Source organism: Hoplias malabaricus, chromosome 2, assembly GCF_029633855.1.
Source record: "Hoplias malabaricus isolate fHopMal1 chromosome 2, fHopMal1.hap1, whole genome shotgun sequence".
Lineage (NCBI taxonomy): Eukaryota > Metazoa > Chordata > Actinopteri > Characiformes > Erythrinidae > Hoplias > Hoplias malabaricus.
In genome coordinates, this window is record NC_089801.1 from 66,304,646 (window position 1) to 66,326,571 (window position 21,926).

The window sequence follows — 21,926 nt, forward strand, 5'->3', positions numbered from 1 at the left end:
TTGAGTCGCCAATCCACCTACCAACTAGTGTTTTTGGACTGTGGGAGGAAACTGGAGGAACGTCTTCACAGACAGTCCCCCGGAGGAAACCCACGCAGACACAGGGAGAACACACTAAACTCCTCACAGACAGTCACCCGGAGGAAACCCACACAGACACAGGGAGAGCACGCCACACTCCTCACAGACAGTCACCCAGAGGAAACCCATGCAGACACAGGGAGAACACACTAAACTCCTCACAGACAGTCACCCGGAGTGGGAATTGAACCCAAAACCTCCAGGTCCCTGGAGCTGTGTGACTGCGACACTACCTGCTGCGCCACTGTGCCGCCCATGATTTGATTTTGTGTCCGTTTATTTGTTGAACAACTGTAATACCTCTCTATCTAGAACTAACACCTTTCTGTGGTTTCCTGAATTTACATGATATTAATTATCATGATCGTCACAGCATATCACATGTGGGATGCTTAATTGAATTTAATAGAGTAGAAGTAAAAATCATAGCACTCATTCAGCCATTCGTCCATTGTCTGTAAGCATTTATCCAGTTCAGGGTCGTAGTGGGTCCAGAGCCTACCCAGAATCACTGGGTGCAAGGCAGGAACACACCCTGGAGGGGGCACCAGTCCTTCACAGGGACACACACACACACTCACACCTATGGAAACATTTGAATCATCAATCCACCTACCAACATGTGTTTTAGGACCGTGAGAGGATACCGGAGCACACGGAGGAAACCCACGTGAACAAGGGGAGAACACACCAAACTCCTCACAGACAGTCACAGACTTCAAGGGGCAGGGTCATATAAAATGGCTCCCAGCATTCCCTGCAATTTCCCTGGTAAAGTAGATTTTTCACTGTAGTCGTACATCTTGGCTCAAATTGTGGCAGCTTCGTACAACCTGTGTTACGTAAAATAATTTTTAGCCTAAAGGTGCTACTGTCCTTACCTGCTTCTGTCCCCCACCCCTACTGAAAATGCGTTCTGTTGTTTAAGTTGTTGGAAATATTAGACTAGTATTACATCAATGCAATTATTTTAAGGAAGAAACTCAAGCTTTTTACTAGGATCCCTGTTGTCTTCATTAAAAAATAGTCTTCTGTTGTTTACACTATTTAAACAGCTGTTTTTCCACTACACTCACATTTAAAGAACATTCATATCGTTGCTTGTTACAACAAGTCACTATCATACCAGAAGTCACGTGTAATATTACGTTCCTAAGTCATTTATTTTTATGTGTTAAACATGTTTATAACTCACTGCTCTGTTACTCACGGCTAGGGGAAAGCACGTGGCTGAGATACGGAGGGTTATTTCATTCCCCACTCGTATTCCTACCATACCACGCCCCTAGCGCTGTGATATGGTAATAGTATCCCGCCTCCTGCAATGTGATTGGCTAGTGAGAAGCAAAGACGTGTTATACGCTTGGATTGGCTTGTAGTGCCCCGCCTCCAACGCTAAGATTGGCTATAACTACGTACTTATGTTTGCAATTACGTGTTAATTATAAAGCCTTTGTGGGCGTAGGTCTTCTGATGTGGGTGCGGTTACAAATTTGGCCACTCCTCCCCAGCTTCAGCGCGTGTCAGAGCAGCGCGAGCCTCCTTCAGTTCTTCACTCACTCCTGCTGTCACTATCACCGCCGTTTGATCGATAGACTGTGACTCTCTCACGCGCTTCTTTTTGATTTATTTCCAAAAGAAATAATAATCTCTCTCTCTTCTTTTGTTCGTTTCTTCATTCTCTCTTTTTTCTCTGTCCACAGCGTACTTCTGTTCTCTCGGTTGCGTCTTGTAATACTCATAACTATTTTAAACACCACTTTTAGCTCCACCGCCATCGCCACTTTCAAGTAATAATAATAACAGAGACCCTCGCTCCTTCTTTTTCTTGCGTTCGTTAATTCTTTACTTTTCTCTTCTCTAACCGTAGCGCTCTTCACTTCGCCCGGACGCTGCACCTACCTCGCGCAGTCATCTTTAACACCACAATTACTTTTTTTAAGTGCAGGAACGACCTTCCGCTCCTTTCCTCAAGTCTGTTTTCGTCCCACTGTAGGCGTATACCTTTTGCAATCGCTACAACATTTAATCTTGTTTTAACCACTTTTCTTTGCATGCTTCTTGTTTTTCTTTTCTGAATGCTCTCCTCTCTCCCTCATCACTCTTCCCATCGTTGTTTGGCAGCATCTTTTGAAATAACCTGCAACACCATTACTTTTACACCAGAATAACACTTTCTCGTTGGCTTTTCTTTCTTTCGTTTTTTCTTAGTTTCCCCTTTTCCCTCCTTCACTCCTTCGTCGCGGTTCTCTCTCGGAATCACCTTTAAAACCACGGCCACATTTACTTTTAACAACAAGTACGTGTCCTCGTGCTCTCCTTTCTTTAGCTTCTATTGTCTTTCCTTCTTCTCGGTCCGTGCTCTTAAAAATTTCGCTCGGTCTCCAGAAATCATCTCTAACACCGTCAACAACAACAAGAACAACAACAGGAGCTATAATTAAAATAACGCAATGGCCACTTCAGTTCCATTGCTGCCCTCCGCGCCTCCGGTCACGGGCTCAGTTTCCACGCCCGTAGCGCTCTCCCCGGCATCAGTCACGAGTCTTTTCCGCGCCGAGGCTTTGCTCCACACGCCGAGCGCGGCCGCTGTGAACTCGAAGCCCGCGTACTGCACGCCCTCTCCGGTGGAGAACACGCCGCAGAATAACGAGTGCCGCATGGTGGAGGTGCGCGGTGCCTCGCTCGCCTCGTTCACGGTGAACGGCAAGGAGCTGATCTGCCTGCCGCAGGCCTTCGAGCTCTTTCTCAAACACCTGGTTGGGGGGCTGCACACCGTCTACACCAAGCTGAAGAGGCTCGAGATCACGCCGGTGGTCTGCAACGTGGAGCAGGTGCGCGTGCTACGCGGACTCGGGGCTATCCAGCCAGGGGTCAACCGCTGCAAACTCATCTCCAGGGATGACTTCGAAGTCCTCTACAATGACTGCACCAACGCCAGGTAAGAGGGGGCACTCAGGATGCCACTTCTGAGGTGACTGGACACATTAGTGAACCTCTTATGGCTGGTAGTGAAGTAGTGGTTGTTGTGTGAAGTGCTGTTGTGCTTTGTTTATAGCTAGTAACTGAAAGACTAACAGTTACCGAGCCTCCTTGCTGTTGTTTTTGTTGTAGTTTGTAGCGTTTGGGATTCATAACTATATTCTATCAGCAAAGAAACACGTGTGTAAATGTATATTTAAAGGTACAAGTACAGTCTTTAGGGTCCATTTTTTGTGCTTTAAAGATTCTACTGTCTGTCTGTATATTTTTATATCTCTTTTTCATTTTGAAAAAAACCCCAAATTAAAACCTGGGGATAAGGCAGAGTGTGGGATGAAACCAGCTTCAGAAATGTAACTGCAGTGGAGTACAGGACAGTACTGTTCTCTAAACACTAACTGGATGATTACCACAGTTATAACGTGGTACCTCTCTTTGAGGGTGTGCTTGATAAAAGCAACATCAGAAACAGAGTAAATGTTTGTTCATAGAGAGAGAGAGAGAGAGAGCACAAGTCGTATGAGATAGAGGGAGAGAGATAAGAAGAAGCTCTCTGAATGAGTATGTTGTTTGGACTTGTGTTTATGGTTTAGTTTTGCTGCTCTATAAAGAAAAAAAACAGCACACTGGGTCCAGTTTGTGCACTTTGCGGCTAACAGAGAGAGAGAGAGAGAGAAAGAGAGAGAGAGAGAGAGAGAGAGAGAGAGAGAGCATGTGTGTGTGTAATACAGAGAGATTTTGTTCCCAGTTTTTTTTATGTGTGGTTTTGTGTATGTTTTTAAATCACGTAGCTGTTGGTGTTTACAACTGATTTTTACAAGTGTGAGTAAAGTGACCATTGAAGTGAGGGGTAAAGTGTCTGTTACATTTTTTTCTTGTGTGTGGGTTCCTGGCTTGCAGTCTGGATTGTTTACAATTTATATAAAGTGTTTTTGCACTTGTGGTGTGAAGTGACTATTGCAGGGAAGGGGAAAATTACCATTGGAGCTTGAGTAAAGTGACCATTGCAGTGTGAGTAGAGTGACCATTGCAGCACAGGGAAAGTGACCATTGCAGAGCAGATAAATAGACCAGCACAGTTTGGGGTAAAGTGACCACTGAAAATAGTTTGGCAGGACTGGATTGTCATGTGTTATTGTGTGTCAGTGTGACTGAAAATATAAACTGAACCAAGCATGTGTGTGTGTGTTTGTGTGTGTGTTTTTCAGAAGAGCATGCTCCTCAGTCCACCCCCAATGCCCGCACACTTATTTCAAGTTTTGACCCACTAAATCACACTGATTCAGAGAAAAAAAAACACTTGATCTACATTTATTAAATACAAACAAACTGTTAATGAATAAAAGCTAGTAAACTGAGGAACTAAAAAAGAACACTTTACTAACTATTGAATTTCCCAGCAGACTTCGTAAACGTCAGCACTGCTTTATGTGATGAGCTCAGCAACAGTTAGGAGTCATACGTCTGATGAGACTACACTACCGTAGGTTATGATGAGGGTGATGATGATGGCACAGTTACTCAGCATTGATGAGATCAGCTGCTGGATTTAAGCGCTGTGTTCTTGAAGGTCTTTAAGTGCATGAATTTGAAGCACAAACACCAGTCATTTAAAGAGACCTAGTTCATGGTTCTGCATCAGTTTGTTTTGTTACTAAGTGCTAAAGTTGATCAACAGGAAATAAAGCCACAATACTGCTCATATGAAGCATCAGTAGCCAATGGAGTACTGATATTGCCCCCTAGTGGAGAGTCTACATCCTGTTAAATGTGAGTGAGTGAGTGACATCATTGACGTGCTTTTAGATTTTAGTGTAGCTCACAGTCACCTGTGTTTGAGTGTGTTTTTAAGGTCAACTCTTGGAAAGCTGTGCTACTTTATAGCCCCCAAATTCTCTGTAACACCTTGAGGGTTGCTCACAGGCAGTGACTCAAGGTGGGGCTCAAACCCACAACCTCAGAACTTTGGACCTAAGTGACCTGTGCCATCAGCCCCATAACTGCTCTTGACAACTGTGATTTTAATATAAAAACAACCAGTTGTAAACTGTTTAGCCCTGCATATGTGTGAGTGTGTGAGTGTGTGTGTGTTTACTGCCCTCCTCCAGATGTGTTTTTCTTCAAGCCTGGTGACTTTGCGTATTGAGCTCAGTGTGAATAGCACAGGATAAAACACTCTGTCTAATACAGTCACGAGCACAAATTGATTCTCCACAGAAATTAATTAATTTTTCATAATGCCCTGAGCTGCAGTTTAAAAAGGCTGCTCTCTGCCTGATTTTGTCTTCTTCTCTTTTTTTTGCCTCTTATCCCTTTCTCTCCATGTTGAATTATGGCCCTAATCGTATTAGTCCTTCTCGCCCCGAGGATGAAAAGATAATTTTACGAATGCGTTTGGAAACGTGTATCACTGCCTCCTGATTAAATTATGCAAACCAGCTCATGTTCATGGGTTCTGGATGCCTAATGAGGATTGATAGAGACCAAACGAGCAGAGAACAACTGAAAAGGACTAGACAAAGGTCTTCCCTTTGCATCATATTTCACCGTTTACCAGCCTTTCATTGATGCTATCATTGGTTTCTTATTGGCTAGATCACATGACTGCACCGATCTGTTTCATTTACCACAAACCTTCAAATCATTCTCTCACATTGCCTTACATTACATTTCTACATGTGTTCTTTAGGGTTCAAGATTCCTGTCATTTTATTAAGGCAGGCAGCCATGGAAAATGGAGTCTGAATAACACAAGTTAGTACTGACCTTCGCCAAGGTGCCCACAGGATGGTAGTAACAGTATGGAATGCTGCATAGTTTTTTGACCGTAGTGAACTCAGGCTCAGGCATATATAGCGTAACGGAAAGAAAGATCAGAGGAAGCCATTGTTTGAACTCTTTAAAATGGTTGATGCCCCATCACTACACTGTACAGTTTTTTTTACAGTAAAATATTGTAATTCTGTCTCCTAACAAAAGTGGAGTGGATTGTATTTCTAACACTGTTTGCTTTATAGAAATCCACACGAAATAATAAGTTGAAATCTGTTTACTGGTAGTGGCTTGGATGGAGGTTACTCAGGTGTGATTTAACGACATGGTTTACCATGCCGCAATGTGCTTTTTTTTTTTTTCTTTAAATATTAATAGGTTTAGGGCGGCACCGTGGCGCAGCAGGTAGTGTCGCAGTCACACAGCTCCAGGGACCTGGAGGTTGTGGGTTCGATTCCCGCTTTGGGTGACTGTTTGCGAGGAGTCTGTGTTCTCCCTGTGTCCGCGTGGGTTTCCTCTGGGTACTCCAGTTTCCTCCCACAGTCCAAAAACACACGTTGGTAGGTGGATTGGTGACTCAAAAGTGTCCGTAGGTGTGTGTGTGTGTGTGTGTGTGTGTCTGTGTTGCCCTGTGGAGGACTGGCGCCACCTCCAGGGTGTATTCCCGCCTTGTGCCCAATGATTCCAGGTAGGCTCTGGACCCACCGCGACCCTGAATTGGATAAGCGCGTACAGAAAATGAATGAATGAATGTTAATAGGTTACCCTCCAAAAATGAGTGGTTAGAGTACATAAACAAAGCACATAGAAAGTCCAGAAGACAGCATAGATAGTGTTCTCTGTTAAAAGTGTGATGTTAGAACTTAAAAAATTAAACAACCTGGCTGCCGTTACAATAATGAGATCACTGACTAGTGATCAGTGTTATATTCCATAGGACTGAAGCAGGAAGAGGGAAAACACATGCAGATTGTAAAGACTGGTCCCTGAGTGATGGAGGTTGTTAGTGTTAGTGTGTGTGTAGTGGCTGGTTGGTGCTGATGGTGCGAGTCAGAAGTGAGTCAAAGCTGAGCTGACTCGGTGACGTGTACCAGAGGGAGTCATCCAGAGCTTTACTGAAAACACACCAGCAAGTCAGCAGCACTTACAGGAAAACACTGCAGATCATAAAACCAGTCTCTCGCACACAAGCTCTCTCTCTCTCTCTCTCTCTCTCTCTCTCTCTCTCTCTCTTTCTTGCTTGTTGTCTCAATTACACGTCCTCTCTAACACATTTCCCTACACATTCCTTCTCACACACTGTCATGCTTTCACTCCCTGTATCTTTCTCTCACCTTCCCTCCCTTTCGTTCACATACACTCTCTGTTTCTTTCAAGTGCATTCTCCCACTATCTCTTTCTCTAGTTTCCCTCACTCTTTCACTCATGTTTCATTCTTATTCTCTCTCTCTCTCTCTCTCTCTCTCTCTTTAGGCCTCTCCTCTTTCTCTTTTTTTCTGTTGTCTCTAGATCCACTCTGCTATCCCTCTGTTCAGCTGACTGTATCTATATTCACCTAATGCTGACTCCCTCCGGCTGCCATGCTCAATCATCCATCACCATTATAGCTCCCTCTCACACTCATATAAAACTTGAAATGATCGTTCTGCCAGAAATCACATTTCTTAAATGTTTTCATTCTGTTAAGGCATGTTTTGCTTACTTTTGTCTTTTGTTGGGCTTTTCTGTTTTGTAATGGTGTTGAAAGTGTATATAAAATGTGAAAGTATGACTTTGTTTATGGCCTTGTAAATACACTTTTATATTGGGAGACGGACATTGGAGAAGGGTGGGAATTGACATCACAGGATAGCCCCTCCCCTTTCCTCTTCATTGCCCATTAGCAGCTCAACACATGTCCACGTTAATCCAGTAATGGAATACTGGAAAAATATTTTAATTCAATTATATTAATGAAGTAAACTTGTAAACCTGGGACACCAAACATGTTTGTCATATCTGAACGACTAAATTTGAGATCAAAGTTGTGTCCATCTGATTTTTGACCAAACGGCCACTTTTAACTATTAACAACAGAGCAGCAAAGCTGATCTCAGATCAGCATAAAATAGCTAATACGCTGCTCCATCTATTGAGTACCTAGTCATTCATCACTCTTAGCATATTACATTGCGCGCTGGTGTAACGTTATCCAGCTGGCCGTGTGTTGTTCGGGATATGATATTCTATTCCGCTGACCCACCGGCGCCATTAAAGATTCATTGGCCACAGAAAAGGTTTTGGATGTCCATAAAAGACATTTTGCTTTCAGCAGATTTTATAACAGCTAAGCCGTAAACGAGAAAAAAGGGGCGTGTGATGTGCGCTTACTGTTTTGCTGCCGCGTGCTCCAACTCAGCAGACGGTTTTCATTTATTTATTTATTTATTTACCTCCTTTTCTCAGAAAGCCAGTGACTTCCAGAAAGTCTTAAATGGGGGAGTAATGCATCACACCTCATTAGCTTTGTGAAGTGACCTTTGTATCACAGTTTTCTCTGTGTGTAGCCGTGTGCGCATGTGTGTTGAGTCTATGGTGAGGGGGGGTGGGGTGGAGGGATGTGTCGCTCTGGACACACATGGCGTTTGTGTGTCCTAGACAGCAGATTTCTGTCTGCCCCAGGGGAAAGGTCCATTGTTACTATGAGTTTAAAGGGTGTGTACTATATTGAATTCCCTGAATATGTATATATATATATACACCTCCCATTCACTTTATTGGATTCACCATCCAATTCCTGACATGCTTTTTAGAAACACACACCCTGTATTTCTGCTCACTGACCAATTTATTAGATTCCCATAACTCATACATCCGTGTACTGGCTAGAAACACATACTTTGTATTTTGTCTCATGGTCTGTTTTATTAAAAACAGCCACCTTGAATTCCTATTCGCTGACTAATTTATTATATTTGCATAATTCTTGTTCTACTCACTGGCCACTTTATCAGAAACACCTGCCCTGTGTTTTGACTGTGTGCTCATAGATATTTCAGAAGTAGAAACACCCCACTAGATAAGTACTCACTGATACCGCAGTGCTTGCTTTCTTATGGATATCTCTTACACAGGTTCATCCACACACACACAATACTGTATCTGTGAACCTGTTGGGACATTACATAGCCTTCCACTCATTTTGTGGAGATTTACAATAACCTTTCCATAAGCACTACTGGCTTAACTCTAACCCTACATTTAAACATGTAATAACTTATATTGTGAAGACCAGCCAGAAAGACAAGTCCCCACAATGTGAGTGTAAACAGGTTTTGGTCCCCATAATGTGATATAATCCTGTTGGAACACACACACACACACACACACACACACACACACACACACACACACACACACACACACACTTTCTGTAGCTCTTTCTTTCTTGTCTTGACCTTCAGGTCTGTCTCTCAAGTAATATGAGCTTACATCAGTCAGCATGGTTTGATGTTTGATTCTGTGGAGCGTAAATGTGCGTATGTGTTAAATGAGAACTTGTTTCATAGAGTTAATTTTTACATGTGTGAGTTTTTTCGCTACACTTGTCTTATCTTACCTGTAAGTAATAGCTGCTTATATTTCATGGCGTGTCATTACATATCAGTTTATGTTCCAATTGTATATTAAAACAAGTTTGTGTGTGTGTGTGTGTGTGTATGTGGATTTGGATGTAACCCATCCTTTCATTCTGCAGGCTTGTATTGTCATTACCACTTTCAAAGCGTGTTTTCCATCAGGCATTACACTGCTATCAGGCATTACGGTTTATGGCCCTGGAGTTTATGTTCAGCCGTTGAATAGACACAGTGGAAGGAGACACCATGTGTTTGTGTGTGTGTGTATTAGTGTGTGTGTGTGTGTGTGTGTGTGTGTTTTGATCTTTCTAAGCCCAGTGACTCCAGCAAAAAAGCGTCAGAGCAGCTGCCGGACACTCGATAGCCCTGTATCTGCACGCTACGTTAGAGAAGAAAACAGGAGCGTGTTCTAGAACAACAGTTAGGTACAGTTGATGTCTTAGTCATACTGTGTGTATGTGTGTGTGTGTTTTCATTTATTTTCAGGGCATTAATCAAGTAATCCCAAACATGGTGGTGTTGTGGTCTGGACTCTGGGGCGCCCAGTCTATTGTTCCGAGAACACCAGCAGCTTCTTTGTTTGTTTTGCAAACGTACTTCTTTTTTGTCTATTTCCTTTCCTCAGTAAGTGCTTCAGAACAGTTCCACATCCTTACAGACCATACAGTTGTGGAAAGATGGACAGTAACACCTGCTGATTGTTTCCAGTTTAAAGTCTCTAAGAGAGGAAAACTTTATATTAATATTTATAACTCTTATTATTTTTAGTATTAAACATAACATATACATGATACATATCAGACATCTGTATGATCTGTGAAACGTCCAGAAATCCTATGGAAACCAGTGTCTGTGTGTGTGTGAATGTGTGGGTGGACAGTAGGGCTGATGAGAGGGTGGAAAATGTCACCTGACATGGAACAGGCATTATTAATGTCTTGAATGTGTGTGTGTGTGTGTGTGTGTGTGTGTGTCTCAGTCAAGCAGGATTCAATAGCGTCTGTCAGAGCTCAGCATGTGGTGCAGAATTTTTTGCTCTCCAGGAAAAAACTCAAAATGTCAGCAGTGTGTGTGTGTATGTGTGTTTTCTAAAATAGCTCTCCTGTTATTGCCATTGTCTCTTTTGTCACTTAATCTTTCCTTGGCCCGTATCGACTGCCTGCTGTAAACAAGAACCAGCGGCAGACACAAGATCAGTTTAACAGTTTGTCAGCTAAAATGTGCAGCTGTAAGCTGATCTATCATCGGTTTTTATTATTAAAAACACAGCAGAGTTTGGTACAAAGCTAAGGAACAAAACTGGTCCCAAATCAGTGTTAAAAAGAACAAACAGGAAGGCTTTAGTTTGAGCCTGAGGCTGTTAAAACTGCGCTTGCTTTGTTCTGCTTTCACTGTTTGATCCACCTGTGGGAAACAGCTGTTGTTACACACACACACACACATAACTCAAAAAAGAATGGCTGTATAATATCAGTATGGCACTGGTTTCATTGCTTTCTAATGTACCTGAACTGGACTCAGTAAACACACGTCTTTGGCCTTTACTTCAGATTCTGTTTTCCATTCGACTGCTAATGAAGGCAGTTTGTACATCCATTAGCCATCAGCACCAGCCTCTGTTTACTGTTTGTTTGTTTCTCTGCATATTAAATAAACAAATGACCATGAAGTTTTTACTGAGTTTTTAATTTGTCACCACAGGGTGGTACATTAGGCTTATAAAAGGGGGACAAGAGTTCAGCCGAAGCAAATTAGTGAAGAGGTATGAATCCCTAACCACAATTTTTGCTCTCTGATCTTAGACGATTCAGATTGTGCATCTCTAATTATAATTAAAATCTGACACGATTCAGTGGAAACAATGCATTCAGTAGAGCTGTACATTGTTTATTATTTATGTATTGTTTTTTAGTCTTGAGCATGTAGTCATTGGCATAGGGTGACCAGACATCCTCTTTTACCCGGACATGTCCTCTTTTTTAGACTTAAAAATGTCCGGGTGGAATTTCACAAACATCTTGGATTTTGTTTTTCTAGAGCTTACATAGAACTTCGAGAAGTTTCGTTCACAAACTTGTCCCGCCCTCCCCTACTACGTTTGGTTCCCTTGAGTGAGAAGAGGGCATGGTGAAGTAGCCTAAAACCTTCTGATTGGACGGTCTGATTGTAGAGCTACCATTATTGGTCGATAACCTTCTCCGTAAACATTTAATTGGTCAGTCTGCACGTCAGTAGTCCTTGTTTACGGCAAAGATCATGTACCTACCCTCATCTCGAGCAGCTATGCTGAAACGTAAATGTAAGTTCTCGGATGAATTAAAAAAGAAACTCCCATGTGTTTTGTAGCAAATAAAGGTGTAAAGGACCTAAAATCACACATAGGTTCAGCTAAGCATACAACGGCAGCGAGAGGCATAACCTCATCACCCGCCCCCAGACGTGTCCTCTTTTTCACCATCTCAGATCTGGTCACCCTACGTTAGCATGTATTCTTTAGCATGGCAGCACTGCTGTCTGTCCTTCAGGTCCCATGGTTTGCTCCTGTGACTTAAGGATGGAGGATAAAGACTTAACATCCAGCAAGCAATACCAATCTGTCACTATTCCTGTGTTGTCACCAGTGGAGCCAACTAAGAAGACCATACATTGGTGGTATGCATTTTAATTGAGCGGTAGTTGTTCCGGACACAGTGGCCAAATATTGGAATCAGGTAGTCTGCAGCTTTTCATATCTTAGTCTTGGTCATGCAGATCCACTGGCCTGACCCCATCTGGACATGGCGGCAGCGGAGAAGGGCAGCAGAGACGTGTCCTGTTAAACACTGTGTGTGAGTGTATTGTGGCAAGAGGAAAGTGAGCCAGCATGCAGTAGAGGAGGGAAGGACGTCAGAGGGAGATTTTAATTAAAGTATGAAATGAGAGGTCACGCTTACTGACCCCCTCCCCTCACGTACATACACACACACACACACTCACACACACACACTAACACACACACTAGTGGTCACCCCCCCCTTTTGGCTTGATGAGTTTTCCATGAAAGGCTTTTTCATTATTTCCACCTCAGGGAGTCTCAATGTTCCGGCTCCCTCTGTATAGTGTACGCAAATCTGCCCTCTCTCTCCCTCTGTGTGTGTGTGTGTGCATGTGTGTGTGTGTGTTTGTATTTTAATGTGTGTCAGAGAGAGGTGATCTTTTGACTTGGTCTGATTATTAACACACTGTTCTGCTTATTTGATCACACACACACACACAGAGAGAGTACAGTAAGACAGTGTGGACAGCTATGATGGAAAGAGTTCATTACTTTTTGTGTGATGGTTTCACAGTTGGAAAACTGGAAGTGAATGTTCTGAAAAGCACACACTAGATTTCAGAGCTGTGATCCTCACTGAATTAGACCAAAACCAACTAATAACAGCATAGCATCAGAGCTCCTGAGAAATTAGGTCATTTGACAACTGATACTGTTGTCTACAGATTAGCGTTAAATCTAGATAGATATCATTCTACAGCAATATTCTACATTTGGCCCTTGATATCCGTGAAGGTTTGGTTCTTGGTACCCCAGGAATTCCTAAATCCACGGTTGCTCATGTCCCTTATATATCATGCCATAGATTTTGCACATCCTCGCATATAATTTAAACCATCTGTAGATCACTGTCAACACCTAATACTATGTAAAAGCTGTGAATAGTTGTTTCACCATACGAAAAAAGACGCAGGTGAGGGGAAATTCAGGGAAACAGCCCTCAACAACAAGTTCTGTGGAAGAGACTGAGGCTCTGTGGAATGGAGGGAGGCTACAGCAAGTTATGCCTACACATTCATTCATTCACTTGGATTAATCTTAGCAAATTCAATGAGTGCACACAATAAATAACTGCACATTTAAAATTCTCAATACAAATTTAGTGCTATTTGCCCTACTCTTAAAACAGCTGAACTGAATTGACCAGTCCATGCTCCACCTCCAGAGGCATTCTTTAGTACACACATGCCTTAATGAGAATAGTCTTGGTTTAGAGTCGCTGCAGTAACTAATTTTGAGTTTTAGATTGTAATGCTAATACCCAGTTGGATTGTGTTGTTGTAGGAAATGATCCGTTTGCTTGGAAACTGAAAGGATGAATGTAGCTCCATATTAATGTTAGATTGATTGCACATGCAAAAAATTAAATGAAGCTTGTCACTTTTAGGGTGTGTTAATACTTGTAGTTAGGTTCCCTTGTTTTGGACCAATGAGGAAATTGAATCATGTTACTATTGATCCTGGTTTTCTTAGCCTTTACGCTGACACATTTACATTCATTCATTCATTCATTATCTGTAACCACTTATCCAGTTCAGGGTTGTTGTGGGTCCGGAGCCTACCCATAATCATTGGGTACAAGGCAGGAGGGGGCACCAGTCCTTCACAAGGCTGAAACATTTACAATCAAACCAAAATGGTGGGCCTGTCATCAGAACCATGTACCCCGCTAGGCTTATTGCCCTTATCAGGCTTGTCTGGGGGTGTTTTTTATTTATGTATTTATTTATTTATTTATTTATTTATTTATTTATTTATTTATTAATATGTAGGAAAAATGCTCTCAGAATTCATTTAGAAATGTACCTGCTTTGGTCTGATTGTTTGGAAGAATTCACACTTGCTCTAACAAACTGCTAACAGAGCGATAGCACCAAGGTTTGTTTTAACTGAAATAAAGCTGACAAGTATGAACACACCTTTAGCAACAGGTTCTATGAACAGTGCCTTTATGGGTGGAGCATTAACTGATTTAAATTGAATTTTGTAATGACACCCCTACAAATATTAGCGCATGCTACTTTCTTTGTGTTTTAGCATCAGTATATGAAAATGTAGCTAAACTTTATATGTTTTCTTGTCCACAAAACAAGACTGTGATGGGTATTTAAATTTTGATAAATTATTTACATCAGAAAGTTTGGTATCTGTGCTTTAAACTGAATTTGCGCACTTGTTTCAATGAGCCGTGTGAGAAAGTTTTCAGCAGCATGTTATTGGGCATTTCAGGGCGTATAGAAGGGCGTATAGGAGGGTTAAAGAAACATTGAAGTTTTTTCTACCATATAAACTAATGTTACACTGCAGTACGTTGCTGAGAAATGACACCGTACAGCAAGTGTCCAGTAGTTGGCTTTAAATATGGAATAATTACATTATTTGTTAACATCAGTAAAATCAGATAGGGTGTACAACTTATGCTAACTTTTCTCTCCTAAACAACAACCTTTCCCCCCTTTTTTTAAGGTTGCTCTCATCTCTACCACTCATCTACATTCTCGATGGCTCAGAGTAATAAAACCCTGCAGGATGCTAAATTGCGACATTGATACATCCGCAATTAAAAGTGACCTTTCTCGCTCCGAGGGACGAGACTTTGATGTATAATTTTTAATAAGCTGCATTGTGGAAGGAGAACGTGGGATACATGTGTGATTTTTTTTTTTTTTTTTGGAAAGTGGTTTCATGCTGTTTTCTTTGAAGCTGATGGTTTCCTTGAGGCAGAAACTTCAGAAAATAATGAAGATGTACAGTCTGAAAGCAACTGGGGATGATATTGATCAAATTTAATAAACTGATATTATTTTGCAAATATATCAGGGCATTGGAATATTTAAGATAACATTTAATAAAGTAGGTGGCTCCTTCCATCCCAAAGATCTGCAAGTTTGTGCTAAAAAGAGAGTCTTACCATTTTGGCATAACTCATATTGACTGGACTATTTATTTGTTTGTTGGTTCAGTGTTCTTCTCTTAAAAGTACATCAAAGCGAATCCCGAAGAGCGTAACTAGCCTTTACTCTCTTTAGGTTTGTAGGATGGCCCTCCATTTTCCTCTTCCATCACTTACTGTGACTATTAGCTGATGATATATAATGGGCAGTTAGTGTTCTTCTCTAAGTGTGTTAAGCTTTACATTGATTTAATGTGTCAGGTATTGCTAGTGGGGTTTTATCAATTGTTTTTAAAGAGTCTTCAACACCCAGCGGTTGTTATCAGTTTATTGTAGTTGTGAAAAAGTCTTGCCACAAAATTAAAACCACAGATTATTTAAGTCAACATGATTGATTATCTGGGACCTGTAAATGGTGGGCTATATTAGGCAGACAGTGAACTGTCAGTTTTTGAAGTTGGGCAAGCGTAAGAATTGGAACCAGTTTGACAAGTGACAAATGGTGATGGTCATAATGTTTTGGCCAGAGCATCTCCAAAATGGCAAGTTTTGTGTGGTGCACCCAGTATGCCCTGATTAGTACCTACCAAATGTGGTCCAAGGTAAGACAACTTGGAACAGGGTCATGGGCTCCCCAAAGCTCACTGAGGCACACAGGGATGTCTACTGCTGTAGGGGTATAGATGACATATTTCCCCGTGCTAGATGGATGTCTCTTAGGAGCTGTCTAGGTGTGTCAGTTAAAGCCACATATGGACAGACTTACACACGGAAAAAAAAAGTACAACATAATGGATTATATGGTCCTACAGCGTGTGTTTTGGGTATGGCTTGATAATATAATATTAATAGTATATATATAAAATTTGTTTGTGTTCCGTGCTTCTGTAGTTGAGTATGGAAATGAAAAAAGAAAAGGAAAGATTGGAGAGAGAGGGAGAGGGAGAGTGAGTGAGTGAGAGGGAGAGAGAGAGAGTGAGAGAGTGCGAACGAGGGGGAGAGAAGAGTGAATGGGTCTTTAATGGAGAATGGCCCTTAATGAGTTTTGTGTAAACAAACTGTGTGGGGTGTGGGAAAGGAAAAAAGGAAGTGGGGTTTTAACGTTTTAATGCAGCACACACACTGACACGACCATAAAACAAATGTGCGCACACACACAAATGCGCACACACACACACACTGAGGGGGGAGGAAGAGAATGTGTATTTTTAAGAACATTTCTCTTTATAGCATTTTGAACTTAACTGACCTATCAATGTGTTCTTTCATAGCTTTACAGAGCAGAAACAAATAAGACTATATCAGAAATTAGGAACTATGTACTCATACGATTCTCCATGAAGTTCTCAGTAGCACCTTCAACCAAGACTCACTTTACCCCGAACTGGTTTCCTGTTAAATTCACATGGTGCAGTGTTTATTGAAAATAACCTAAACAACAAAATGACTTGCAGTGTTTTTACAGCACTTAACATCATTAAGAGGAGGAACCACAGAAACCAGCTTTGACAGAAACCACACCTCACAGGACGCTGGAATCACAGGATTATCACAGAATAGTGTCCAGTATTCGCACACTTCACATTTTCTACGGTGTAATGTATAATCTGGGTAATATTTTGTGAGTAACTGTGGCTACTAAGGTTTTTAAACACATATACCACCCCAAAAGTATTCTCTCGCATAGTATTTAGTATAAAAAAGAGCATGTGATTTTTAGATGAAGCCTAATAAATGTTACAGAAAAGTATTTTGTGTAATACATTTTATATGGACTTTTTATTTTTAGTGCATGTGAAAGTATATCTGTTGCATAACGCTGTTTATACACCTTCACATTCATATTCATAACCTGTACATACTTATATTTATTCACACCATACCCAAACAATTTACTGTACATTTGTAATATACATATTTATATTTTTATTTTGTTTACTACTAAGCACTTCTGGATGGATGCAAACTGCATTTCTTTGCTTTGTATTTGCAACATGTGCAATGACAATAAAGTTGAATTCTATTCTATTCTAATCATGCTAACGTTCGCACCATTCTGGTTTAGCTACAACAACATAGACCAACTTTTTTTATTTGATTTTTAAACTGGAAACTCCATGTTAAACTGCAAATATAACTCCAAAATAAATACATCATTCTGAGAGTGATTTTACTTACCAGTGTCCAAATCCTGTTAATCTTAGCAACTTTTGTGGGTGAAAGAAAAAAGCAAAAGAAAGATATAAAAGGAAAGAATATGCGATCACACACAAAACTTCAGACCAAGTGCTTTTTTTTAATTTTCTATGTGAATATATTCACATACTCTACAGAGAACAGATTAGGATATGGCACAGCAAAGTACACATTTATGTATTTGTCAAGTTTAACATACTGTAGAAAGATTTGAAACATATTAATTATGACATAACGTTTGGACAGGCCAAAATTCATGTCTAATTTCCCACAGAATATGTTAAACCAGCAGATAAACAGTAACTGTTTATGTTACAAATATGCAACATTGTCTCTGTAGATGATGTGAATTTTTTTGGAAAATGTACACCATTTGGCTTTGGGCACAGAAATTTTGCATACAACTGTGTATATGTGTGAGAGAAAGGGGCCAGGAATGGGGATGAGGGGGTGGGGGTGTCTTCATATTTGGGAAGAAAAAGGATAGGACAGTTTTTCTAGGCACAAAGACACACAAAGACAGAACAAGCAGAAAAGTGCTGTCTATCATTTCTGCAAGTTTTCAGTCCTGAGTTTTCCGTGTGTTGAGTTCAAAAGGGAAACCTCAAGTCTCTCAAGTCATCACACACACAGACACACACTCACACACACACATCTTCAGACACACACATACAGGTGCCCTATATCTGCCAGAAGCCATGGAGAGCGTGAGAATACGCAGTGATTTATATGGCAGCGTGTGGATATGCCTATTTTTGTTTTGAACCTTCATTGAATCAAGGACAAAAGGATGGCCCACATAAGCCAAAGACATGGCATAGATTATGTCCTATATAGAGGTGAGTGTACTGCATACTCTCTGTTTCAGGAGGATAAAAAAGAGGCTGAATTATGGGTGATTACGTCCTATTGTCCTAGATAAAGCAAGGACAGAAGAGTTTTGGCAGTGGCTTAGCAAAAAAGAAGTGAGCTTAATATAACCTTTAATAAAACTGCAGACTTAGGTCTAGATGAGGGGTTGCTTGAAATTTTGGAGCACTTGGATTTTCCTTCACTGGACTTAGCCTTGGATGATTCCCCCCATGCCCCAAATATGTTGTCAAGTCATGTACTGGAATTACAAGGCTGATGTAGCTAAAGCACCAATGGAATCCAGTAGTCCAGCAGTTGTCATTAAGGAAACTGTAGATCTAAAACACCAAACTCCTCCCACTGATTATTTTTAAATCCGTGCAGACTTTGTTTATATGCAAATAGCTTCTGTTCTAATTGGCTGCCTTGTATTGAAGCTTATTTCAAAAGCAGTCTAGGCTGAAACACTTTTTGTTGTTTCAAGACTTAGATCTGTGGTCTGCAAATGTGTTTGTATTGTGACATCACTAGAACAATTCATGCAAAACCATCAGATTTTGCATCTTAGTTTCTATGTATATAGACCTTATGGACTGAGGACTGAATGCTAAGTTTTGAACAGGAAAAATGATGATGCAATGGTACTGTTAGTAGCAGGTTGCCTGGATAAAGTCATGAAGTTTTTTGGCACCCGGCAGGATGCCATAAAAATCTCAAGCTGGGGACACTGGAGCAGTTAAACAATGCATCCCTGCGGATAACACCATTATGTAGCACAGAAAAGCAGTGTTTTTATCCCCTGCTCAGGCAGGAAATTCCTAATACTGTAAATTATTAATTAATTCAAAAGTGGTTCACATAAAAACAAAGATATTTTGTGAGTTCCTTGCAATTGCATGTTTCCACCAGAGATGTCCCCATATCACCATGCTGTGACTTTAACCTTTCAAATAAGCTGCTAATGGGGATTCTTTACATAAAAATTGACAGAATTATCTGTCAATTTTAGTCGGAAACTAAAATCAGTTTAGAGCTAGTGTCTGAAATCACTTAAGGACGTCTGGGGTAATTTAATACCGCAATGTTCTTTTTTGCGGAACTTTACTGTAACTTTGCAATGCTAACCTTGAAGCTGCAAAATTCTATTATAGCATCCCACCCTCTCTCTCTCTCTCTCTCTCTCTCTCTCTCTCTCTCTCTCTCTCTCTCTCTCTCTCTCTCTCTCTCACTCTCTCTCGTGATTGTGCTGATACTGTCCCAGGAGTTTTCATTTATGAAATGCTGTTGAAACAGCAGAAGCAATATGACCCAGAATACAGCCCCATGTGTCATATAAGATATTAGATGTACGTTATTAATACAATAGCGACTTGAAAACAACATCACAAAGCGATTTTCTAATAAAATGTCACATGTTTATACCTTGACACTCCTCCTTATGACAAGACGAGACCTGTCAGATCCCCATTGGTTATAGCCATAATGAGAGACAATAATAACAGCCTATTAAAGGAGGGCGTGAACCTGACATGGAGAAATAGGGTTTTCAAATTAACCCATTGACCCCGGCCCAATACCAGGCTGAGCTAAGTATTTATAGGCACTAAACTGATCAGTGTGACCCAGTAAGTGACCGGCTGTTTCATTTGATTGGAATCTAATTAAGGAGTGATAATTAAATGTAGTTGAGGACAGGCAGGTAGGAATGCCTCATGCCTTTTACACTGATAACAGCTGCATTGGCTTAGTCAGTGGAGATATCCACTTTGGAAAGATCGTTCCTTTGTTTTCATCACAAGTTATGTGAACAGGTGCTAAAGAGCTTGTCTACGCTTGATCAGTTCCTGTGTCTACACCCACATCAATTTATCTGCCTAGTCTTTTGCTCTTTTGTTTCTTTTTTTCTGATTCAGAACTGGGATTTCTTTACATTTCTTTGACTTTTAACCTTCCACACCTAGCAGCTGGTAGGAGCCAGAAAAAAAATGTATGATCTTGATTAGTTAACTTAATGGAGGGTTTTATAAAGATGGCTTTATGGATCTCTATTTAATATCATGACGGGTAAATTACTTCGCAAACAAGTTACTGGGCACATGTTTAATCAGCTTTGCTGTATTTACATTATGATAGCAAGTTAAGAATAACCCATTTGGACTTTATAAAATATTTTAAGGGGAGTTTAAGTCCACAATCGCCACTAAAACAACTTCTCTTTAACTGGCACAGTTTGAAAGCATGTTACAGTGAGCTACGAGGGAGCTCTGATGGTTAATGTAAGTTTTATGCATGGTGTGTTATGATATATGTAAGTGTTTTAATAGTTAGTGTGTCTGTATTTTCTGCTGCTGAATATAGCAGAGGAGTGTGTTTTGAAGGAGCAGCTGGCAGTGTTATTTTAGATAAGGTCAGAGAGCAGAGAGGGAATTGTGGGAATAACTGAAATCTCTATAGACACACATCACCCAAGAGACTCTCAGATACTTTACATTCAACTACAAATAGGGTGTGTTAGTGTGTGTTTGTGTGTGTGTTTTGGAAAAAGGTCTGTTTGTTAGATGTTTGCTGTGCTATTATTTCCGTTGCTGATATTTCCTGATATGAGAATGGGAATATACATGTGATGTTTGTGTTCAAGGCACAGATGTTAAGTATCTCTCTCTCTCTCTTGCTCTCACTCTCCCACCACTCCCCTCTTTTTTCTCCACTCCCACTTCTATTTCTCTCCAGCTTTTTTGTTCTTTGAACTCTTTGCCCTGTCTACTGATCTCTTGTACTTTTTCTTTTTGCTCCTTGCTTTTCCTTTTCTCACCCTCCTTTTTGATCTCCTTGCTTTCTCTTCATCTTTCCTTTCTCTTTTTCTTGTTCCTGCTTCTCTCTCTCTCTCTCTCTCTCTCTCTCTGATGTTGTTTGTAGCACTAGCACTATTTACAGTTCTTTCATTACGGCCCGTTGCAGATTGCAGTGTAAATAGTGGCTTATTTGGGCAGAGGCTTTCACACAGGGTCTCGATAAGGGCTCCAATTACTGCCCATGGTGGAGGGACTTCCTGTTTGAGGCCTGAATAAAGGATGTTTGCTTCTCTCCTTCCAGATCTGCCCCCAGCTTCAACCCTCTGTTGTTTCCTCAAAGGGCCAGTCCACCCAAACATACTTGTTTATTGTTTTTAGCGACAGTCTATTATTAATATGGACGTTCCAACTCAACATTGACTAGGTACGTTGTCTGAAATAACAGCTTCCAAATCCTCCAAAGGCACTCACTCAAAGAAAATACAAATAAAGTTTACATGGGCTTTGGGTGAAGGTTGCCTTTTAGAGATTACTACGGTAAACATGGTGAGAATCTGATATAAGCCAAGTCTGCATTTGGTGTCCAATACTTTGTTACTCCTGAAATGGAGCTACAGTATTTTAAAGTGTCCAGAAATCATTAGGCCTTTTCTATAAACTGGACACTCTGGAGGTGGTGGCAGAAAAATTGACACTTTAAAAGCTGCTGCCCATTATGGACAATACAAAAAGCACGTTCAGTGGAAGACTGATACAGCTGCGCTGTGCTAAGTAGCAGCGTGTGAGGTTGTTTCTTCCCACAGCAATAAGGCTTTACATTGAATCTCCTTACTGCAGGAACATGACTGATCTCCTGCTATCTGAACTGTGCTGAACTATACCATACTGTTATATGTCCAGTCCGTACTGTCATTTATACAAATATG

General features: G+C 40.9%; 1 protein-coding gene across 2 annotated transcripts in view; it reads left to right on the forward strand.

Annotated features, from left to right (window-relative positions):
• Positions 1–2,258: 2,258 nt before the first annotated feature.
• Positions 2,259–21,926, forward strand: part of dachc (dachshund c) — a 64,592-nt gene continuing 44,924 nt past the window's right edge. For both annotated transcript variants that reach the window (XM_066659649.1, XM_066659650.1), the window contains exon 1: positions 2,259–3,022. In XM_066659649.1, the coding sequence (XP_066515746.1) occupies positions 2,535–3,022 (488 nt within the window). In that variant the 5' untranslated portion in view covers positions 2,259–2,534. The remainder of the gene's footprint in view (positions 3,023–21,926) is intronic.